At 41.7% G+C, this 22,069-nt stretch overlaps 1 protein-coding gene across 1 annotated transcript; it reads left to right on the forward strand.

Moving 5' to 3' along the window:
* Positions 1-11,094: 11,094 nt before the first annotated feature.
* Positions 11,095-21,114, forward strand: c1ql4a (complement component 1, q subcomponent-like 4). Its single transcript, XM_044352073.1, has 2 exons — positions 11,095-11,916; positions 19,731-21,114. Exons 1-2 carry the CDS (start codon positions 11,371-11,373, stop codon positions 19,908-19,910), a joined length of 726 nt encoding a protein of 241 aa, XP_044208008.1. The 5' UTR covers positions 11,095-11,370; the 3' UTR covers positions 19,911-21,114.
* Positions 21,115-22,069: the final 955 nt, after the last annotated feature.

The raw sequence follows: 22,069 nt of genomic DNA on the forward strand, positions 1-22,069 counted from the left end.
TCCACCAGGGACCTGAGCTGGACACATCCTCCCTGTATACCTCCTTTTCTTCACCCCTCCCTCTTTTTTTAAAAAAACCTGTAGATAAGTGGGTCTACTGTGCTGACTGCCTATTCTCACACTGAACCTGAGTGTATTGATGACCAGGGAGGGCGCTGTGATGGAGCAAACAGTGCAATAAAGATGTCTTCTTGATGGCAGCTGCACTACTCATTATTTCATTATTCATGAATTACTAAATATGGTCAAGACCTGCTGAGTCTTACATGACTTGTGGATATGCTCAACATGACAGTGAACCACACTCTTTTGTGTGTTTCAACCCATTAACTACAAATTTGTAAAATTCATCATTGTCGTTCATTTTCTAATGTGTACCATACATTTTTAGACTGATTTCCTATCTTACAGGAAGCCGTTGGTTTCCATTTATTTCATTTGTACAGTATGAAAAGTGAACCAGCAAAAGCTTAACAGGTCTTCTATAATAAGAAAAAGAGAAATATTTCTCACCTTTTTTTGACAAAGCTACCCACCCTGATGAAGGCAAGATAGCTGAAAAAGTTAGGCGAAAAAAGCTCTTTGTGCTGGAGAAGAGTTGTGCAACGTGTTTTAATTTCGACATACGCCTTGAAGGTCACACAGGTCTGCAAAGTTTGAAAAAGCTGCTTCACATGGTACTGCAGCTAGACCCATTTTGAAAACTCCTCTTGTACGTGCATACAACACACACTTGAATGTTAAATGCTGGTGTGGAGATCAAATCCAGGAGACTGAGACTAAAATGAAATTTTGGTCATATTTTACATCAAAACATGGTTTTTAAAAGTGTCCTTTTTTTTTTGCAAATGCATCTCTACACAGAATACCTCTTAAAACAAAAGAGTGACAAATGGTCCATAATGATGGATTACCAATCTCAAGCAAATCTCAAGCTTCTACACGTTGGTATTTCGACATAATATTGATATTTATGGGAAGAATTGGCTGGCTGAAAAGTAGGGAATCAGTCCAAAACATTTTCAGGTTGTAGGTTTAAAAGATATGTTCACATTTTTCAAAGTCTATATTAAAGCAACACTCACAAGCCCATATGTACACTGAAATACTGTGAAGCAATCCCTTCCAAACCAGATTCCATTGTAAGAGATGGGGGACAAAATCCAAAGTCTTCACAAAGTACTCCACAGGCTGCAGCAGTCACAGTTGGTCAAATGAAATTCAAGTAGCAGTTTTTAGCATAAACAAGATTATGGTGACTAAAAACTGTTTCATTGTATATGTGGGTATGAGAGTTTTGTTTAAAAACAGACTGGAAAAAAATAGATAAAATATATTACAGACAAGCACACAAAACAACTTGTCCTATCCTTAAGAGATGCAAGGCTGCCAGTTCAAATTCCCAGGACACATTGCAAAATGTATGGGCCAAAAATTAATGACAAAAACTCTCCTGCTCTGTGTTTACCATCAACATACCCTTCAGCAAGGCACACCATTCCCAAATGCTTTGGTGTTGCTCAGCGGCAAACAGAACAAATGTGTATGTGTTTGTGTGCCAGTGGTGGTAGCTGTATAACTGAACTGGTAATGTGGAGCAGAGAGTGTGTGCACAGTTGACCTTTGCTGGATAAATAAAGTTAAATAATGGTGCTGCTCTGCTACACAGTTGCCCTGTCTGAGTGATTATTTTATCTGTACCTGTATTTACACACAGTTAGCCATTGCTCCCTGACAAAAAATACAGTGCTACTGATCATTGTGTGTATCTATAATCTCCATTACCAGTTCTATATCATGACACCATGGATAAACCACAGACACACAAAGCTTTGTTGTCTTTAACATCCTCTTCCAAAGTAGCCCGTTTCTCTGTCACCTTGAGCCTGGTTCGTCATGCTTGTGTGATCGCTCTAAAGGTCACAGCTTGTAGCTACTGTCATTAGCTGTCACTCTCCCACACTCCCTCCCGCTCCCTGCCTCTCTCCTCCTTCAAGTCGCTCTCTGTCACGCATTTCTTTCTTCGGCTCTGGAACACAGATCAAAGTGCCATCCTTAGTTGGACTTTGAAGGTTAAGAGCAGAGAGAGGAGATCCCAATGCAGAATGAGCCTGCTATGTGTCCGTGTGCATGTGTGTTATCAGATGTGCAGACAGAGCGAGTGGAGACAAGCTGATCAAGGTATAGCTCTGCTGGGAGCACAGTATCTTTAAGTGTTACAGCATATCAGACAGTTTGCCTGTTGCAATTACAGTCGTGTTTGAGATGGAGTCTGTGGCTATGTGAGGATCTGTTCTACTGCCTGAGGGGAGAGGAGGAGGAGAAGAAATTTGTTTTTCAGCACTTCAACAGCTGCTAATCAAGGTCGAATATTCAAAATTTCAGTTAGAGCATCGATTAATTGTATTTTTCATCAGGGACAGTAGCACAATACTGTTTTCTGAATACAAACGCTTAGTTTAATGAACCGAATTCTGGTCCAGCTTGTTGCTGGAAATCAAACTGACGATATACGACAGGAACAATGCTGACGTGTCTCACATTCCACCACACACAGCGCGATCACATGTGGTTAATTGAAACATGTTTGAGTGAGAGAATGGAGAGAAGGAGGAGAATAAGTAAAGAGACAGCAAACACAGGTGTGGCATTTTTATCTGTTGGGGAGGTGAGGGGTAATCACGGCAAACTTTAATCAGTTCAGATCAATTATTCATGGTCAGGGGCCTAGCGAGCTGATTTCTAAAATGCCCCTTCTCTCTCTCTCTCTCTCTCTGACAGCCCTGTATGAATTATTCAGACTGCATTTACACAAAGAACTCCATCTCTGATACCTGATCAGTCAGTTAGAAACATTATGCAACAGGGAATGTCAATTAGAAAATGGGAAATGGTTCTCCTGATATGTGCACAATAAAAAGGAAAACAAAGCCGCTCGAGGAGAGGCAAGAGGATAACATACACCATGTGAAGTCTAGAACAACCTCAAACTTCATGTTCTTATTATTCATTGAGAGAGGAGTTCTCAGCTTTAATGGGCTCAACCCAAAGTCAAGATTGTCCCTGCACCGCGCATCCACTCATCCATCAGTTTATCTATTCGCTAAGTGAACTCCACCTACAATGTGAGCTGCATCAGACTGGGGACTCAACCCAGCTCCATGTTCGAGCTTTAATCATTTCCTTTGCAACTCCCTCTTCCAACACCCTCCAAAATCCTTCTTCCAGGCCTCGCTGCTGTCACAGAAATTTCTGTAATAAAAACGGATTCACAAAGAGCAGTTGTCTTTTACAGTTTTATTCCACACACTTATACATAAGGGTTAGGGTTAGGGTTAGGGTTAATTAGTTAGACAGGGAGACCCCGAACAAAGTCAAGCAGTCACATTTATACCTGCAACATCACATGTCTGAGTCTCAACTTGAAGGTGGAAATGAAGCCAGACAAAGCAACTGCCAATAAATGTCAAACTACACAATAACACAATTTTACCTCTGCATTCTTAAGCAGCGGTTTGAACAGGTCAACAGGTCAAGAGTTTCCATTACACACATCTAAGTTAAAATAAAGTATAAGAAGTAGAATTTTTCCATTACACTGCTTATTCAGAATGATGCTGTCCGCCTCATTTTCATCCTCATCAAATCACCCCTGTCTCCTTCTTCTTGTGCAGACTGCCTCTGGCTGTTTGTAGAGAAATTAAAAACCTGGTGCTGTTGTAAAAACTCACACTCCCATAGCTCAAGGCCAAGGCTATATGCATCGGCCGCTGCCAGCCATTTAGCTCTCCTTTCCCTGGTCATCTTTCCACATGGTCACTGCTCCTCTTCCTGCTGGGTCCCCAAAGGTACGATGACCTTCCCTCTCTAGTCTGAAAAGCAGAGTCACACCCCATCGTCCACCATTTGCTGAAAACTCATCTTTTCAAGCATCTCCATATCACCACAGAATAAAAAAATAACTGCTTCTGTTTTTTTCTGCAACAAATCTGTACAGGCTCTTGGCACGTCAAGGAGTTTAGCTCGGAATTAGATTGTCAGCCAAATGCCAAATTGTAAGTGAAAGGAAAAAAGCATAACAAAACCTGTGGTGTATGCTACAGTTATCATACATGCTTCTTAATTATAGGACTTTTGAGGACATGCTTCCCCAGAGGTCACTCTGAGAACTCACTAGGACAATGACAGAGGGGGTAGAGGGATGAGTGTACGGTAGAGAAGGGGTGGTCAGGCAGAGAAAGGCAGATAAATAGACAGTGGAGAAACGAGAAAGTGTAATTCTTGCTTGGCACAATTTATCATGCCGGCCCTGACAGCCACCAACCATAAGTCACCAAATAATCACTCTCAATAATTTAGAGGGATCTCTCGTGTCCTCCCTTCCCTCTGCCTGCCCTTGTAACGCATTCCCGTGACATGAGGTCAAACCACATGCCCGGTGACGCTCTAAACTCTTCATAAATGCAGTTTGACCAGACCAGGTTTGACTTGCCTGACTGTATCGCTGCGGTGCATGACAACAGGTTAGAGGGAGGTGTGGAGGGAAAAGCGAGACGTGTCGTTCATTCCTCCCGGTGTTTCTTAGCGATCCTGCATCTCACCAGCTGGACTAATAGGCTATCACAATTGACATCTCTATGGGAACATCCCACTGCATCACTAATACACAATTCACTGCTGTTTCCTTACATTCCAATAATATCCTCCTGTATTGTGGAGACACTCTGTGGAGTCATGCCTGTTTTTGTGTGTCTGTATCTTAAATGTCCACGTGTGTAGTTTTCTGAAGACCACAAATCAATGCTCATTTAGTCAGTGGATATGAATTCTGCGGTTAGTTCAGGGGAAAAAGTTCTGGTGGTGACATGAGAAATACAAAATCTAGATTGCAGGATGTGTGGCCAAAAATACACATGTGGAAGAACTGAAGGATAATTGAACAGGTGATGTGAAAGACTTGATCATGATTGAAAGAAATTATGAGGCAGATAAATGTATCATTCCTCCAACAACATGCTTCTTGGTTGGAATAGCCGACAGTCCATTCATCCTCGTCATGTTGCTGTCAGAGCCCTGCTGCAGACGAGTGATGACCACCCTTGTCAGACCAAGCACTGTCTGTCTCCCTCTGAATGATAGAAATGTAGAGTGTGTCTGTAAGGAAGGACGGATCAATTTCTTTCACTCTGTCCTCTATGTCTCCATGCTTTCCTTGTCATACCTCAAAAATCACTGTAATCTCTCCTCCTCCTGAAATGGAAGATTTGGATGTTTTTATTCCCATCACTATCTGAATCTTAATCCATACTTTTCATACATCGGTAAGGTTTTGGCTCTGACATCTGTCCCTGATGTGTGGCTGTGTGTCACTTCTTGACCTTTTCTGTTTGTGTGTCCATCATCTCTTTTGTCTGTGACTGCTGGCTTGGGTGATCATGTGTGGAGTGTGTGTGTTTATTTCACAGTGTGGCACAGGAGGGGATCGCCACCAACTTGGGGATGCTCTGAAAATGTCATTGTTTGGTTGCGCTCTGCTTTTAGACACAGTTTATACAGCGCTGATGATTTTTCTTCCCCACGTGGCCTTCTGCTTTGTCTGCTTAGAATCAGGAACGGTAAATAAGTGGTAATGGGAGTGAATGGGAGGGGAAGTCAGCCAATGTCTTTCTGTCATCACTTTGGAAGGTTGCGACCCTAAAGCACGGTGGCACAGAGCTGCTAAATTATTCAGGCTGTGTCTCAAGCCCTGATCTCTGGAGAAGACGGGCCTGTGATTGCTGGGAGCGGACTGACTGACATTTGCACATGAAAATCGCCTCTGTTTCCCCCAAACACCCATTCTGCTCAAAGAAAACAATTGAGGGACCCTGGTTCTGTGTGAGGGTGTTGTGGGTAGTGGTGACTACCGCTGAGGAGTGTTTGGGTGGTGTAATTAGAAGAACACCGCCGCCACTTCCTCAACAAACAGCAGTGGAGGCATTGCTTTTATGACGTGCTGAACACTGAACAATCTGACTGCATCAACATGTTTGTACATGCTTGTAAGTTCTGGAGAAACAAACTTCTCCTGTGTGATGAAATTTGAAACCAGGATAAATGAATATCCTAAAAGTGTCAATATAATGAGCATAAACGCAGCTTGAAAACTGGAGTGGCACAGCAGGGCCTAGGGGACTGGCTTACTCATAAATCATCTTTCTGAGTAGGGTCAAGGGCCATTTGACTGAGACATGGGCTGAAATGTAATTTTAGTTATGGGAATATTTTCTTACCAATAATGCGATAATACAGTGTGCATATCCCAGCATAGATATTGATTAAATGACAACAATTTGTGTACACAGAAATTCCAGATAGCTGGGATTAATGCAAAAAAAAAGAATCAATGTGTTCCAAAGGACCACTGCATGTTATCTCAGTGAATGGCTGAACATATCTATAATGATACATCATGTTGTACAAGGTTTGCAGGGCCAGCAAAGAGCATCATAACTGTTCTGTGATTGCATATCGAGATTTGTTTTATTACAATTTATTATAATCTTCGGTAGATTGCCACCAGAACAGTCCACACAATACAGGTTGTTGACTGTTATTTGGCCAATTAAAGCTGGAGAGCTTTTGATTAATCAGACTCCTTCCAGAGTGCTGTTAAAGTGAGCAAGCAGAAGAGTGTGAGGGAGGAGAGTGAGAACATCCCTCTGTATGCTGGACCATGTCTCTGAGCTGAAGGCGAACGGAGCTGGGGTGAGGGGTGGGAGGAGGTATGGGGGGGTGGGGGGTGGGGGGTGGGGGTGCAGGGGATAACAGGCCCTGCTGGAGGAGGAGGAGAACACAGCTAAAGAGAGGGAGGGCGAGAGAAAAGGGAGAAGGAGAGGGTGGAGCATTGGACAGATGACAAATTGTGATTAATAAATGTAGTTCAGGACGGCAGTGTGGAGGGTTGTTATTAATAGAGAGAATTAGAGTGGCTGTGCAACTCAATCTGTGCACTGTCACTCTGCATCAAGCCCCATAATCAGAGCCTAATGAAACAGCACAGCACCAGGATGTAGACACATCCACAACTGCACGTGCTGCTTACAAATATACACTTACTGTACGGTAAGCACACATGCTCAGGTAAGTCAGGGAGAAAATAATGCATTTCATATTAGAGTGCAGGAGCAATGTGACACATGGGCTAGTGGGCCTGAATAAACAAACTTCATATTGATCTCTGAATTATCTCGCTAAAAATGTGACATATTTTCTGTGTGACCAGACCTCCATTTCTTTTGTTTTATACACCATGATATATCTCACAGGAGCCTTATTGTCAAGGGTCAAAATGTATCAGATGTATCTACATTTACATGTTATGCCTCGTATGCAGACATGACTTTAAATGCAGCGATGTGGTTGTCTTTCCTCAGCTGTACATTTCTTGTAGATTCGCTGGTTTTAGACTTGTCCCAAATCACCTCTTTATATCCCTAATGACCTCTAAATTGATTTACAAGAGAGTAATCTACATAGCAAAGAAAGGGAGCTTGATAGCTGGATTCCTGTCAGTGTTAACCGTGGAAGACGTGAGCAGTGGCCCCCCTGGGAGTGGCGGCCCTCCGGCAGCTATATGTGCCTCTTGGGGACGATATGCCATCATCCCTCAGAGCTGATGCTCAGTATGTGTTGGTCACACTCCCTGCGCTTGTGTGGATTGTGCGACGGTGCCACTCTCTCAAAGCAAAACACAATATGTCACATACCTGTGTATGACGTATGAGACATATATCACTGACTGAGATGGTTCAGCGCATTATTACTCCGCTCGCAAGAAACATCGGGTTTGTTTTGTGCCATGCATTTCATAAATTAGAAGAATTAAAAGTGTGGAGTTATTTAAATGTTGCTGTGGATGGCTGAATTGAAGAATTAGTATGTCTTTAGGGAAACATGCAGACAAACCAGCCATAGCAGAAGAGAAATATAACATGAGTAATTTGGCCATAAATAAGTTCCTGCTCCTCTCTTGTTTACACAGAACAAAAGAGAGAAAAGCTAGATCTCAAATTATGCAGGTGTTTGCACAAAAGACAGAGATTTATGCTTGGTGTATCATAATATATGAAATTAATTATTAAACAAGCTAATAACTCAAACAGCCCAGTACTAATTCTCCTATATGACTCTTTTTGCTATTGGTGACAGTAGAGACTGTGTGTGTCACAGTGCAGTTAGAGCAACTGATATGATAACGCAGTTGCACTGAATTAAAGACACACATTTCATCAACATAATGCATAATGTTCAAATATTAGGTAGGTGTGAATACTAAGGGGAACAAATCAAGAAGAGAATAGGGAGAGAGGGGGAGACAGACAGCTGAAAGACATGCGCATATTTCAATATTAATCACCTCAGTAATATTTTAACAGGCTTTAAAAATCCAATCCTGAGCATATTGCCTCTGACTGTTGGCGATGATTATCTGCCCCATGCTGCTTAGGACCTCTGAGCACTGTTCTAGTGGGCCAGACTGACTGACCCGCAAACTGGGACTGACACAGCATTTAACTTGTCCCTGCGCTGCTCAGCTCTACCAACATTTCCCGACGGAAATATCACAGGCCATCGCTTCCCAAACTTTCCACGCCCTCCACCTCAATTTCCCACTAAATCCAACCCATCCTTGGAAAACCACCTTAAAAGTCTGTGATTATCCGCCTCTCTATGTCTGGTGGGATCAGGTCAGATGATCCCTATATTGCCAGACAGTGGTCATCATATTTGAGGAGAGGGAGGTCAAAGAGGTGGTGGTTGATGAAAATGGGGTTATCAATACTGTATGTAGACCTATTCCCCTTGCTCCGGCCATTAAACTTTAAACTTGCAGATCTGCGATCGTGCCTGTCAAACAGGTGACACAGGTGATGTTATGAGCTAAAAATCTACCCAAGATGTTCCTGAAATTAAAGATGATCACCAGTGAATGTGAAATGGTGGTAACTAAAATTATAGGAAACATATTTTAGCCCACATGGTACCACATTGTTTCTATATTGTCATTGCATCAGTGAGAAAATGTTGGTACAAGAATATAAAACATGGCCTTCCATCACTAATGGTGGAGAAACCCTTTGTATAGCTACATATATCTATATGTGTGCATGTGTGTTTGTGTGTATGTATATGTAAGCCATAGTGCAGGCATTACATGTGTTTGTGTGCAAGGTTTTAGGAAAAAGAACAGCACAATGTGTGGGGCAGGGTGTCTCACTAATGAGGCTTTATAGCTGTGGGATGCGAGTCACACACACAGACAATGGTCTGGGGAACATTTAGTGTCTCCTCTCCATTCCTCACACATCATGCCGAGGCAGCTTTTACTTAGTCACCCTCCTCTGTCCTCCCTTCCCCGGCACACGGAAGATGAAAACATCTGCCTACGTTTTGCAGCACTTTATCAAACATTTGGCTTGTAAAGAGTTTGCCTCTAACAACAGGTGAATGTCAGGCTAACAAGACACAGATGGGAAGCAGCGGTGCAGTCCAGCCTACGTTTTAATCAGTTTACATGGAAATAAATGTACAGTTTGTTACTGGATCACAAATAATAATAAAAATTAAAGGATAAAATTAAAAAATCAGGAGAGAAACACTGTAGGTTGGCAATAAATTCAATATTCATGAATTTGGCTGTGTGGACTACAGTTTTTATTAGAGACGTGGAAGAGCAGAGAGAGAGAGGGAGAGAGAGAGAGAGAGAGAGAGAGAGAGAGAGAGAGAGAGAGAGAGAGATCTAACAGGTGTCGACGAGGACTGCCCATGGACCAAGCACTGCAATAGGCGATAGCCTACAGTGGACAGACACTGTAGATGGGAGCGTCAGATTGCCGCGCTTCCCTCATTTGGAATTGCGCCAAAAAAGTGTTCTAATAAGTATTTTCTGGGCTTTATTTTCTCAGACGTTAGCGGCATTTAAACTCAATTTTCTACCTAGACAGAAAAGAGGGGATTAAGCGCTGATTAGGAAACTCTCATCACTTTCCTGGCATCTCCTGCGCGCCCGTCGGCTCTCCAACTCTCCATTTGGCACTTCAGCGGTCCAAAGTCTTCAGTCATTTTTGTGGGACGCGGAGAGGACTGATGCACAGAGAATTTTAGCCTATCTTCCCGAAATAGTTTTGGATTATAAAGAACAGATGGTGAGTTTTTAAGAATCTTCCTATTTCTTTTAGCAGTTTTAAATATAACCAGAAAAATGTTCACGGCGTTGTAGATAATATCCTATTTTTATGTGATTTATATATATCACATATAATAAAAATAAAATAAAGGAATAATTCTGCTTATTTCTAGAAAACATTATTGCCATTATATTTATTTTTTAATTATCTTTATAGTTTAATTTAAAACATGATTTGAATTCATGCAATTGTATTACAGTTCAGTTATTTATATAACAGTGGTAAATACGAGCAAATCAATTATTGAGTGTCTTTGCTCTGTTTGCTATCCTTTTCAGATCCACATATAGCCAGAGGAGGAATCTATCAAAAGCACACCCAGGTTGAGAAAAGTGTTATTGGTTTCCTGAAAACGGCAGCTCTTTAACGTGGCCAGTGGAAACAAAATGACTGTGTCAGGAAAATATCTCTGATTACCTTTTGTCACTTACAGTCATGGCATTAAGTGAGACATCCACATGAAGTGAAATCCTGTGCTTTGCAGGGGGGGCTTGAGAGAAGATTTTTCCTTAAAGAAACTGTAAATTATACTTCATCCAACAAAACAAACAATACCCCCAGGCCCTCCTCAATAAGCTGAATTTGGCACCAGCACTCATTTCAGAGCACTTTTAATAAGCTCCGCTTTCACAACAAACCTCTCACTGACAGTCATGGTTCCTCTTTGATGCTGACAATTGAACGGAACCAGAGGACGACAGAATAAGTTAAACAAAGAGACTTCATCAGATAATTATGTTTTTTGTGGCGTGTCACCACAAATCTGAGATGCAGATTTTTGCGTTTATGTCCTTAAACACTGTGGTGTCTAAAGTTTTCATCTTTTTAAGGCTCTAGGCTTTTAAAAATCTTGTACTTGGCCCACTGGACATCTTTAACATTCCTCTTGGATAATCTCATCTGGTTGTTTCCCTCTGGCCATCTGCCATTTTACCTTTCTCTCATACCTGGCCTAGTGATACACTTTCCCCCTCCACTCCTCTCCACATCCTTCTTCACTTTTTCACACCATACTGCTTTTCTGAGAGGCTTCATCCTGGCCGGCACTATTCCAGCCAAGGGGGAAGAGGACTTCCTGACGCTGGCCGCTTCGCGGCTCAGCCGCAGGAAACGTGTCATTGGAGCTGCTGTAGGTGTGGCCATGGTTCTAATATTATTGGTGGCCATTCCCCTGCTGGTTCACACAACCAAAGGAGGGACCACCGGAAGTGCAGGGAGCCATTATGAAATGCTTGGAAGCTGCAGGATGGTTTGTGACCCCTATGCCACCTCTCAGCCAGGCCAGGAGCTGACAGTTGTGTCTCCTCCACCCCAGGATTACTCTGGGAAGAAGGTAAAGTCTGGGCTCCGTGGTCCTCCAGGGGCCGTTGGCCCTCCAGGAGCACGTGGACCCCCTGGAGAGCCAGGCAAACCAGGGCCGCAGGGGCCCCCAGGTCCAGGTCCTGGTGGCTATTCTCCATCACTCTACACTCCTAAAATTGCCTTCTACGCAGGGCTACGTAAGCAGCATGAGGGGAGTGAAATACTGAAGTTTGACGATGTGGTGACCAATGTAGGTAACTACTATGAGCCCAGCACTGGCAAATTCACCTGCCCTCTGCCTGGCATCTACTTCTTCACCTACCATGTTCTAATGAGAGGTGGTGACGGGACCAGCATGTGGGCCGACCTGAAGAAGAATGGCATGGTTAGTAAATGTGTGTGTGAGTATGTGCATGCATGAAAGTGTGTGTACAGCAGAGGGTGTGTATTTATGTGTGCGTATGTACATACGTATGTAGGTATGTATGCACACACACGACCATGCAACAGATTTTTTTCACTGTTGACCTGTGTTACCATTGACTCACATTCACCTCTGTAACATTGAGCACTTCAGATTCAGAGCACATTCCACTTAGCAGGTGGCAACATGACAGCCAAAGAATGAAATAGCAATCTTTCTCCTCATTAAGGGGAATTCATGCTATACAGTCTAAAATCACAGCCACAGATATTTGCATTCTCACATGTACTGTGGCTAAATGACAAGTGGCAGAATGCACATGCCGCCAAAAGGAAGAGTCTAATTAGTAAGTATCATACACAGAGCTTGATTATCGCCTAAACAGAAGTGCAAAAGAGCACAGGAGAAATGTCTGTCAGTACGTGGACCAGTCAGTTTACACCTCAGCTAAATAAATAATAAATGTAAAATTGACAGTCCACTCATCCACTCCCTCATTCCCCAGACACTAATTAAAGACAGAGGAGCTGATGGGGGGAGGAGGAGAGAAGAGGTGGGATAAATCACAGGGATTTAATCAGAGGACTCCAAATTCAGGAAACATTCTTCAAGTTGCATTTTAGATTCATTCATTCATCAAGGACTTTAAATGCAAATCTTTTCTACTCAAACCCTCACTCTCTAGACATGCGGTGCAGGCTAACCAAGGACTGTTCAAACAAGCGCAAACAGGCTATAACGGGTTAATGTATACTATATGGTTTATCACCACAGTTTAAACTAAATAAAGCTGAATTAGGATAGTTCATTTAGACTTGGCAAGATGTAAAATTAAATGTTGAAAATCATTCATCATTAACCATCATTTGATTGTATATGCATGTGACCACAAAGGTGAATGTGTGTTTAAAACTGCCTTTCTAATGTCCTATATTGTCATTCAAGTCATCTTAGCCTGCTAAATAATGTATACATCTTAGATTAGATCCCATGCACACCCGCTATACTTTCCTCTTCTAACCCCTCCCCAGCTTGTTCATTGATTCTCCATTAATTATCTTTTCGCTCAACTCAATTACTTAACCTCACCCAGGTCCATCTGACACCTGTCAGTTGGCCCCGTTAAACAGTTCTGTTAAATAGAGCACTCACCTAACAGTGATCTACCTAAACAGATCTGCTGGTACATGAAAATGGAGTGTAAATGAAATTCTGCAGAATGCCTGATCATGTTTGGAGTTATTGAAGCCCCGAGGCAGTACTCTGCCTGAGGCAGTGGCTAGGGTTTACTAAATGGGCACTATGTTTGACAGGTTGTATTCCTGACTGTACAATCAAACGGCCTGTTTTACCATTGCCGTAGGTGCTGAGGCTTTATTGGATATTTTGTCCGCCCACTGTTAACCAAAAAAAACAAAAAAAAAACATAGCCATAGCCACAATTTTGTCACCTTTCCATTCCGTTTGTGCTGGAACCTTTGTATCTCAACAGATAAGGTCATTTTGTAATCTTGTGTTTGTTTGGCAGCCAGTCAAACAGATGTAGGACTCAGGACAGTTTCAGTGAGAATGAATGAAACACAAGAGACTTGACATGACAGGGACATGCTGAGACGTCCACTTGGAAACAGTGGAAAGGAGAGCAAAACAAGACAAGTGAGTTGATGGGGAGATCGGGGGTGGAGCAGAGGAAGATAGATGACTTAATGGAGGTTTGGAGACAGTGGGCTGGTAGACGAGGCATCAGGGAGGCTGGTAGTGAAGGCCAGGATGAGATCAGGCACGATGACCAATGGGCACCCACTCCACACGTCTTGGCTTGACAAGTGATCAAGGCCACTCAGAAGAAGAGAGAAAACTGGTCTACAAACTGTGTTTATGCACCAATTCAAGAACTGCAGGTGCCTGTTAGAGGCAGTTTAAAAGCAATAAGCTAATTAATTCTGAAACAACTTCTTCTTCTGGTAATGCTTAATATAAAACTCTGCCTGTTTGTTTACCACTGGCTTACTGCATTGGCTGTTGGACTGTGCGGTGGCTGTTGCACAAATGAAACTAGAGAGATGATTTGTGTCATGTGACATGAGTGCGGTATAATGTGATGCCAGGATATCTCGAGGATGTGCTGACAGTGGCAGGGCTTCCATGGGATTCCTGTAGATCCAATACCTATTACCTATACTAAATCCCCACTCTGTAAAGCCTACCTGCTCACACCTCAATCTAACTTTCACAAATCATTGCAGCATGACAGGACTTCAGAGTCAGGGGATTTGTGATTGAAAAGGGTCACACTTCAGTTGCTTCCATGTTTGTAACATGACAGTAATTGACTTACAGCGCAATTACAATGTGTAATGTGAATGTTTGCTCAATACCATTACACCCTGTTCCTCCTCAGCTGACCCTCACCCACACCAATGTTATTTGCATAGTTAGAAAACACAAAGCATGCAATGCCAAATAACCCAGTTTGAGCAGTTGGATCTGAATTATATGCTTATGATACTTAATGATTTAATATTGATTTAACCTTGCTCAACTTAAATAGTGATGAATGCACTTCCCATTGGTGCCACTGCTATTATAAATGTGTTTAATCACTCTATTCCTAATTTACTGTCAAGGATATATGGGTTGTATGCTACTTAATATTCCAGCTTGGTAGCAAATGTTATTAGACAGTCTATGCTAATGTTGCATGCTTTATGCTGTGAAGGATGGTAATACGTCATGCGTACATTCTCAACAGAACTTCTCCTCATTAATTGGTATGTGAGCTGCTCACCTACTCATTTATATTCCTATAATGCACCACTGTACATCTATGAAATATTCTTAATACAATGTGCAATGTAGACAAATAGATACTGGCTGGGCTCCCATTTAATCTCTCCCTTGTTTTTTCACCTGTCATAGACTCTTTTAATAGCTCAGTTAAAGGTCAAGTTATTTCACACAGTAGTGTTAAAATGTCATCACTCGCTATAATGACCGGTACCTGTATTAACTTTCCCAGTACAGAGACACAGATATGCTACAGGTGAAATATAATTAGCCCCAGAGCAAGGAGCAAGAGTTAGATACATAGCAGAATTTCTTTTATGAAGACAAGTCAAATGTTGTCTTTTTAGTCTAAAAGATATCTAAATAACATAGTATAATGAGTTATAATGAAACACAGCATACTAATTAAGATAAGTCAGTTCCACTCATGCTGTGCACAGGTATGACTCTTATTGTGCTGCTGTCCATAGACTGTAAAACTGAATGGCAGGAGGTAATAGCAATCTAAGGTATAGTTCAATGCATTCGTTTGTCACCATGTAATCCCTGGGCTCCCAGAGGAGAGGGAAAACCTGTTCAATAAATATTCTATTTCCACAACATCGCCCCCCTCCCCAACCCTCCTACCATGTGCTGGGGTCCCTTAGGTAAGTTTAACAGCTACTTTTCTATTGTCTCCGCTCTAAGAGGTCAGTATATCACAGTGAATGAATCCTGTCAGTTTTATTACCAGTGGAGCACAGCACCACAGATAAAAACAAGACTTCATATACCCCCACATCTCCCTGGTCTCACAAAATAGCCTTGCTTGATCAGTCTGTTACTCTAGGCCCCCTCCCTCCCCTTTCCTCAACCCTCTGGCCCTTGTTTTTGTTTTTTTTTTCCCCTCTCACTTCGTTTTGTCTACCCTTGTCTGTCTTCTGCACTGCGGCTCCACTTGTATAGAAAATGACACTGCAGCCGCTCCCCACACCACCACCACCACCCCTCCCAACTCCTTCCTCCTTGCCTGTGGTCCCCTCTGCTCCCAGGCGTGTTTACTGGAGGCCTTATAACGAAAGGGCTAGGCGGAGACAGAGACAGCCACAGGCAAGCCCTGGGGGCCCTTGCCTTACGGCTCACAACCCTTCCAGCTCCGGGATCAGCGCAGTGTGCTGCCTGGTTCACACGGATCAGTCTGTGTCCTCCAGCCGTATCCATCTCCTCTGTCGGCTTCCTGTCCTAATCCCACCGCCTCCCTCTTATGCCTCTCTGTCTGGTATCTGCATTAATGGATGGCTTGTATTATTCCTTCACACATAGGAACATCAGCTGAAGCACCAATTCATATATCATATATTTGCAAAATGATCTCAACACTGAGTTATTAGAGTGGTTATTATGGCGTAAAGAATTCAACCACACTTCAATGCATTAAGTCATGAGTATCTGAGAGGGCCTGAGGGGGGAAAAGGGGAAAGATCTCACTACGTCTCCCTCTGTTACACTGTTTGGCTAAAATAATGAGCAGGATGACATATGCCTGGTGTCGATAGGAAGTCACAACAACCGCATCACTGTCAGAAGCAGCCAAAGATGCAAATGTGATATTGGCTGTCACTACACATGTCAAGCAGAACAACAATATAACCTTTACAGATGACTGAATGAATGGATTGGTGTCGTTATTTGAGAGATGGTCTTATGAGGGCCTAAGAAAGGCTGAATTATGTTCAGTGTTTAATTATACTAATTGGGCAGGCTGGGTAACACAAGGTCCCCAAAACTTAAAAAAAACATCTACTGATCTGATTTTACAACATAAGAATGCGATATTTCCTAAATGCTAAATAAGTATATTGTAAATACTGTAAATGTTCTTACATCCAGCATGTATTTGTAACTAGTCACATTCTGTTTAAATACTTACCACTGATGGACTGTTGATAAAGAAACTAAATGTAAGAGAAATTGATGAAGAACATAACCAAAATAGATTAAAGGACGAGTTCACAGTTTTTCAAGTCTGTCTTAAAACAATAGTCAGGTGCCCAAATCAACACTGAAACAGGTTTTTTGTGCCATAATCATTCCTCCTGTTCATACTGGACATTAGAAGATCCTTTCATCATGCACTTACAATATAAGTGATGGGGGACAAAGTCCACAAGCCTTGTTTATCTGAAGCTAATATGAAGCATCAGCCGTCCAAATTAGTCAAATCAAGCAGACATCTTTCAATGTCCAGCATCTTTTTAGTGCCAAAGTCCCTTTTTTTGTTACTATATTTCCACGGCAGCTCAACAGGGAAATACTGTCTGAGGAAAAATGAGAGGGAATTTTATGCTAATAAGACTGTAAATGTGGCAGATATCCACTTGATATGACTAACTCTGACTGTTGAAGCCTCGTATGAGCTAAACTTTTAAATGCCTTTTTTCACAAAATAACTGTGTGGACACACTGTGTCTTTTGGCCTCCATCACTTACATTGAAAACACATTTGAAGGGGATCTTTTAATAGCTAGTATGAACAGGAGGAAAACTTCTTTCATTATTCATTTGGTCACCTGACTGTTGTTTTAAGAAAGACTTGAAAAACTGTGAGCCTGTCTTTTAAAATATATAAATGATGTCAGATTACATTAGAATATTTTTATCTCTCCATTTGCACCATATTTCCATGAAGAGAGCAAATAATTAAATCATTTAGCTTGTTAACCTCAGGACAATGTCATATGATCCTCATAGCTCTGATCTTTTCAAAATCAGCTAACTTACTGATGTTTTCATTCTATTCAACTTCACCCATAAACAGCACATTTCTTTAAAACGTACTTGCTGTGGCAAATCAGTAGTATATAAATAGAATTTGTAAGACACAGCGTTGCAATGGGCTTACATGCATGCACACCATTTATGAGTCTCATACTGATTTTATTCATATTCATTACACAATGTTCACATTGAAACATACAATAACCTGGTTATTTAGGTTATGGTTGTGTTACAGCAGCACAGACAGGCTAGGAGAACTATTTGAACAAAATAAAAATTACATAAGAAATTTAAGAAATTAGACATTACCTTAGACATGATTCTAATAATACCCAGGTTTCTGGTTATCTGTGCAGACATGCCTTTCAGTTCTCCACATCCCAGACAGTCTCTGTCATCTCTAGACAGACTGAAGAACAGGTATTACTGTATGTTGTCTGTGCAGGCATGCCTTTCAACTTCTCCACATCCCAGACAGTCTGTCATTTATAGACAGACTGAAGAACAGGTATCACTGTACCAGACATTCATTTCCTTGCTCCAGTGTGTATTTTAATTATATTTAACATTTCCTACATAATAAGGCTTACAGTGTATACTTATCCTACACTGAAATTAGAAAAGCTGAGTAGCTCTGCAGTTATAACCATTTTATCCATTGGTGGTCTACATTAGATAAGACTAAAAACACCTACGGACTGTAGAATCTGAAATCTAATGAAACTGGACTAGTGGTGTAACAATAGCTGTGGTCGGTTTTACTGTGTGGTTGTTGAGCTGTGAAGCCTCAGGAGATCGACTTCTCTGCTCCCTTAATCAATCTGGTTTAGAGTGGACAGGGACATGCTTACCCACTGGTCCCCAACATGCAGTATGCTGGTTGCAGCATCTCATTTAAGGAGCTCTACAGATAGTGTCCAGGCGAGGGAACACAACTCCAGAGTTGATAGATGGTGAACAATGTGTTCAGACGAGGGCAAAACGGATTGGTGCAGAGGGAAAAAGAACATATTTTTTAGTCACAGTAATTCAGGCTCTGTTGCTCCGCGATTGACTGTTTTCGAATTGATGCATGCTCGTTGGGGAGAAAGGGCCCCAGTGATGGGAATGACATGATGGTAGTTGAGTTGCAGATCATATTCTGTGGCTGTCATGGAGATGTGCGTGGCTTGTCTGGCTGCTGACATAGATTGAGTGCTCCCACCGTAGATGGACACTGAGCCAGACACAAGGCCACTGATGGCTGACATATATCTGATGATTGGAGCCGCTGCACCAGAATTATTGATACATCCTACTTAGGAGGTTTTTAAGAATTCAATTTAGTATATAATTATACTTATAGACTAGAAGCTGAAATGGCTGTACAGCAAAAAAAAAAAAAAAAAAAAAAAAAAAAAAGAGCAGTCATTTATATTGTTGAGTCATACTATATGATGGGCCCGTATTAAACTTTTGTAATGCCTACATATATATGCACTCACATTCAATTAAATTATACAGTAGTAAGATGAAAGGCACACTAAGACATTCACAATTCGTCTTTTCTCTACAATTGTAGCTCAATCCAGGCATGTGTATTTAAACGTCTACAACGAGTAAACCCAATTAAATGTGTTAACAAACAAGTAAAGATCCACTGCTGCTGGGTCAATAAGACCAAACTCACATGCAGCATGCAAATGTGAAACTGTCTGGCTTAGGCATAGCCACTCAATATCATGCATATTGAGCTGGCCTGGGATCATAAGCAACAGGTCAATAGCTGGTGTGGATAGTGATGCTGTTTCTCGGCCGAGCTAGTTTCCCCATAGACAACCTGTTGTCCCCAGCGAGTCCGCTTATCTTCACAACCCAATCAGTTCTCCATCTTCGGTCCTCTGCCCCGAGCCCCGGCCACAGCTGATCAATAAAAGGCAGAGTGGCTGTGCTCTCAGTCCACCTCTGGGGTCACAGGTCACAATACCATCCATCTGTTTATCCATCATGACTGTGGATCTCATAAGGAGGTGGTGTCATACTCAGGAGTATTTCATTTTAAGGCTGTTAATAATTGATCATGACCGAGCCTGAAAGACAAATGTGATAGAGGAAGAGAATGAGATAGTTTTAGTTTTAAAGAGCTGATGGGTGCGCGGAGCTGTTGAGAAAGTGGCGGTGACATTTGCAAGTGTTTGTTCAGTTTTGTCCACGTTCTAATTGTCAATGCGTATGTCCTCTGTGGGTGACAGGTAAGAGCCAGCGCCATCGCTCAGGACGCTGATCAGAATTACGACTACGCCTCCAACAGTGTGATCCTGCATTTGGACGTTGGCGATGAGGTGTGTGTGCAGCTGGATGGCGGGAAGGTCCACGGAGGGAACACAAACAAGTACAGCACCTTCTCTGGCTTCCTCATCTACCCAGACTGAATCTAATCCTGACTGACTGAGAATGGAGCGGTTAGAAAAACACACATCATACACGTATTCACACTAACACAGACAAGTAGGACAAATTAATACACATACATTCACATGCACAATGCCTACATGTACACAAAAAAAACATATACACACCTGCATGCAAGCAAGCACACACACACACACGCACAGACATCCTGACAATACTAAAAGACTACAAAAGAGTGGAACAAGTGAAAATCAGAGATAAGTGGAATAATTTGTGTGATACTGAGCCCGTCATCATGAGCAAATGCATTTATTGGCGCCTTTTGTGTGCAAACATGAATTTCAGAATATGTACAGTATAGGTGCACATAACAATTGCACATTGTGGCTCTGAAATATCTAAAATATTTTAATGTGTTCCATATTAACTGACATCGTGTGAACTAGAAAATAACAAACACCATCAGTCTGATTGTTTTTTTTTAATGCAATAATGGTGTTGAGGGTGCCATTAATCAAAATGACAGGCAAAGAGACACCTACTGTATTCCATTCTTTACCTTGACAGCATTTAGTTGAGCATTTCTGCTCTCCGTTCCAGTGACTTCTGATCGAATGGCCTCCCTACATTTTGGAACTCGTCTTTGTAAAAATATTTCCCCCTATGCTTCAAAGTAAATTACCTCAGCTGGAATGAATTAAATCTCTGTTGTGATTCACCCTGCATTGGGACAGTACTGATTAAAATAAGGCCATCTGAATAAACACAGATGTTTAACCTTTATTTCTTGCTCCCACCATGCAACAGGATATCATGCGGCAAGATAACACAGAACATACAAGGCAACACATCGCAACACATTTTATGGATGGCACTTGTGTGTGATGAAGTTTTAATTGCCAAGTGCATTATTGACAATATCGTGTGTGAGTGTGTGTATGTGTGTGTGTGTGTGTGTGTGTGTGTGTGGGTATGTCAGTATGTATGAGCAGAATATATAGATACTGTAAGACACTGAGGCAGTGAAGAAGTGACAGCTGCAGTGTTTTACTTCCATTAAATGTTGTATTATACATTACAGTCATGCTACTGTAATTACACTGCCATACCTACTTAGTACTTTATTTTTGAGAAACCCTGTCAAAGAATCATGATATGTATAAACACAGTAATCTTGGGATGGGCTATCTGGTATGTTGAATACGTTGAGTAGACAATTGATATTAAAATATCTATACCTACCTTGTCTGTGTTCTCACTTGTTGTTTTGATGGGGTGAAGGTCAGGGCTGAATAAAGGCGTCTATATTTGTCATAAACACATGCAGATCCTTGTTCAGTTTTATTTGGAGTGACCACTTGGACTGACTGTGGAGAATTGGATATATGACATGCCTGCTTGGACTTACAGCTGAGATTGAAATGACATCAAAATGACAGGCAAAGAGACACCTACTGTATTCCATTCTTTACCTCGACAGCATTTAGTTGAGCATTTCTGCTCTCCGTTCCGGTGACTTCTGATCGAATGGCCTCCCTACATTTTGGAACTCATCTTTGTAAAAATATTTCCCCCTATGCTTCAAAGTAAATTACACCAGCTAGAATGAATTAAATCCCTGTTGTGATTCACCCTGCATTGGAACCTTAATGATTAAAATAAGGCCATCTGAATAAACACAGATGTTTAACCTTTTTTTCCTGCTCCCACCATGCAACAGGATATCAGGGCTCAGAGGTCAGGGCTGAATAAAGGCATATATATTTGTCATAAACACATGCAGACCCTTGTTCAGTTTTATTTGGAGTGACCACTTGGACTGACTGTGGAGAATTGGATATATGACATGCCTGCGTGGACTTACAGCTGAGATCGAAACAGGCAGGCAGGCAGTGGCTGAACACAGCTACAACATGGATTTCCAATATGTCTTAAGACACTGTCTAAGACACAAACATTAATACCGCTATATTGATCTCAGCTTATAATACACCCAGGATCCACAAAAATCCAGCCAATGTATACTTTTTAAATGCAACAATATCGTGATCAATTGTACAAACAAACCAAATTGGCTCAGTGTTCAGTGAATTGAATGGACATTGCTTATCAGGGTTTTGAACCAGGACCATTTGTTGCACAGTCCACTAATAACAATAACTCCATCCAGGGAATTCCT

Source organism: Thunnus albacares, chromosome 5 (assembly GCF_914725855.1).
Source record: "Thunnus albacares chromosome 5, fThuAlb1.1, whole genome shotgun sequence".
NCBI classification, from domain to species: domain Eukaryota; kingdom Metazoa; phylum Chordata; class Actinopteri; order Scombriformes; family Scombridae; genus Thunnus; species Thunnus albacares.

What these genes read in the sequence shown, in the direction of transcription:
- c1ql4a (XM_044352073.1), top strand. Translation starts at nt 11,371, where the DNA reads ATGGTTCTAATATTATTGGTGGCCATTCCCCTGCTGGTTCACACAACC. An exon ending in ACCTGAAGAAGAATGGCATG is followed by an intron (nt 11,917 to 19,730) that starts GTTAGTAAATGT and finishes TGTGGGTGACAG; the next exon opens with GTAAGAGCCAGCGCCATCGC.